General features: G+C 38.5%; 1 protein-coding gene across 2 annotated transcripts in view; it reads right to left on the bottom strand.

Moving 5' to 3' along the window:
- Positions 1 to 368: 368 nt before the first annotated feature.
- The window catches only part of LOC106815334, a 3411-nt gene continuing 2406 nt past the window's right edge, over positions 369 to 1373 (bottom strand). The window contains exons 4-5 of one of the 2 annotated variants that reach the window (XM_014819778.1): positions 1022 to 1180; positions 369 to 482 (exon numbers count right to left, since the gene is read on the bottom strand). In XM_014819778.1, coding sequence (XP_014675264.1) covers positions 466 to 482; positions 1022 to 1180 — 176 coding nt within the window. In that variant the 3' untranslated portion in view covers positions 369 to 465. The remainder of the gene's footprint in view (positions 483 to 1021; positions 1181 to 1373) is intronic. The other variant, XR_001394733.1, reaches the window with a different exon arrangement.

The following is a 1373-nucleotide window of genomic DNA, read 5'->3' on the forward strand; positions in this document are numbered from 1 at the left end:
GCTGCAAGTTTACATGATTTTCTATTTTCAGCATTTCGTGACACACATAGACAATTACCACTACGGAAATTTCCTGCTTTGCAATAAACACAAGTTCTTTGTATCTACTGTCATCTGGAAACAATGTAATGACTTAGAAAAACTTACACATGACTGTTAACTAGAGTGTAATCAAATGGTCCATATTATACACTACACTATACCATCTAATGATACCATATTTGGATACAACGCAGTACGTACCCTAGCTTTACGTGCAGTTTCACGTTCACTTCATTGATAAATTTTATTTTGTATCGTATCTGTCCTGAAAGGGTACATTTGAGGTTCACTGTCTGTGATTACGCAAGACATTATTCTTACCGTAGCGTTTCTTGGCCTTTCGAATGCATGGCATCATAGCGCTCCGTCATATGTACCACCGACACATCAAGTGCACACAGTGCACACTTCTCTGTGCATGCCTCACACTGCAGGAGTTCCTGTTAGATATATAAGTTGCATAGGCCCCTAAGTCAACACTTGTCTACAAGAAGCATCTATGTTCACAAATAATTTAGTACAATACAAGTTGGTAGCCAGATTAGAAGAACCCTCTGATTATTTAGCTCTATGAAGACCCGTCACCCATATATATATATATATATATATATATGCAAGTATGCATACAAATTGCTACTCTTATAACTAGTAATCATGATAAAAATCATTGTTTCATATACAACTACTCATTCTATCAATCACATATCTTTCTCATGTGGCTGTTTGGACATTTCGCTGAACCTGATAATCATATATATCCCTGTCCATAGGGCGATATAGCAAAGTAAACTTGAAATGTACGCACGAGCCTCTCAAAAAAACTACAAATTCCATGAAAGGTGGTAGAATTGAGCTTACAAACGTACCTCGGCAGACAATGGCTGTGTTGAAAGGTTTGTTAGTGGTGCTATGTATATGTATGTATTTGCTCTGATGCTGTGTGTGTGATGTAGTAGTGTAGGCGTGTAGCCTTCTGTGCCTGGTGGTATTTCTAGCAGACGGCTCTTGAGGCCATGCCCACAATGCCTGTATAGGAGCCAGTTGCTTTTGGATTGTTTTAGTCGATAGAAATGGCTCTCGCCAGTTGCTTTAAAATCTTCGTGTGAAAGGTCGGAGAGGATGTCTATTGTTTTTACCCCTGAAATGCAATGTGGCCAATTAAACATCCACAAACACAACAACATAGCATCAAAATGGTAAAGATATGTTCCCATCATCACGTCTTGTATGCATTCAGGAAAATATGTCAGTTAGCAAATATAGTCAATATGCATATATATCCCTGTCTCTCGCGCTCTCTCTATTTCTCTCTCTCTCTTTTTCTCACTCTC

Source organism: Priapulus caudatus, unplaced genomic scaffold (genome assembly GCF_000485595.1).
Source record: "Priapulus caudatus unplaced genomic scaffold, Priapulus_caudatus-5.0.1 Scaffold1091, whole genome shotgun sequence".
Taxonomy (NCBI): domain Eukaryota; kingdom Metazoa; phylum Priapulida; class Priapulimorpha; order Priapulimorphida; family Priapulidae; genus Priapulus; species Priapulus caudatus.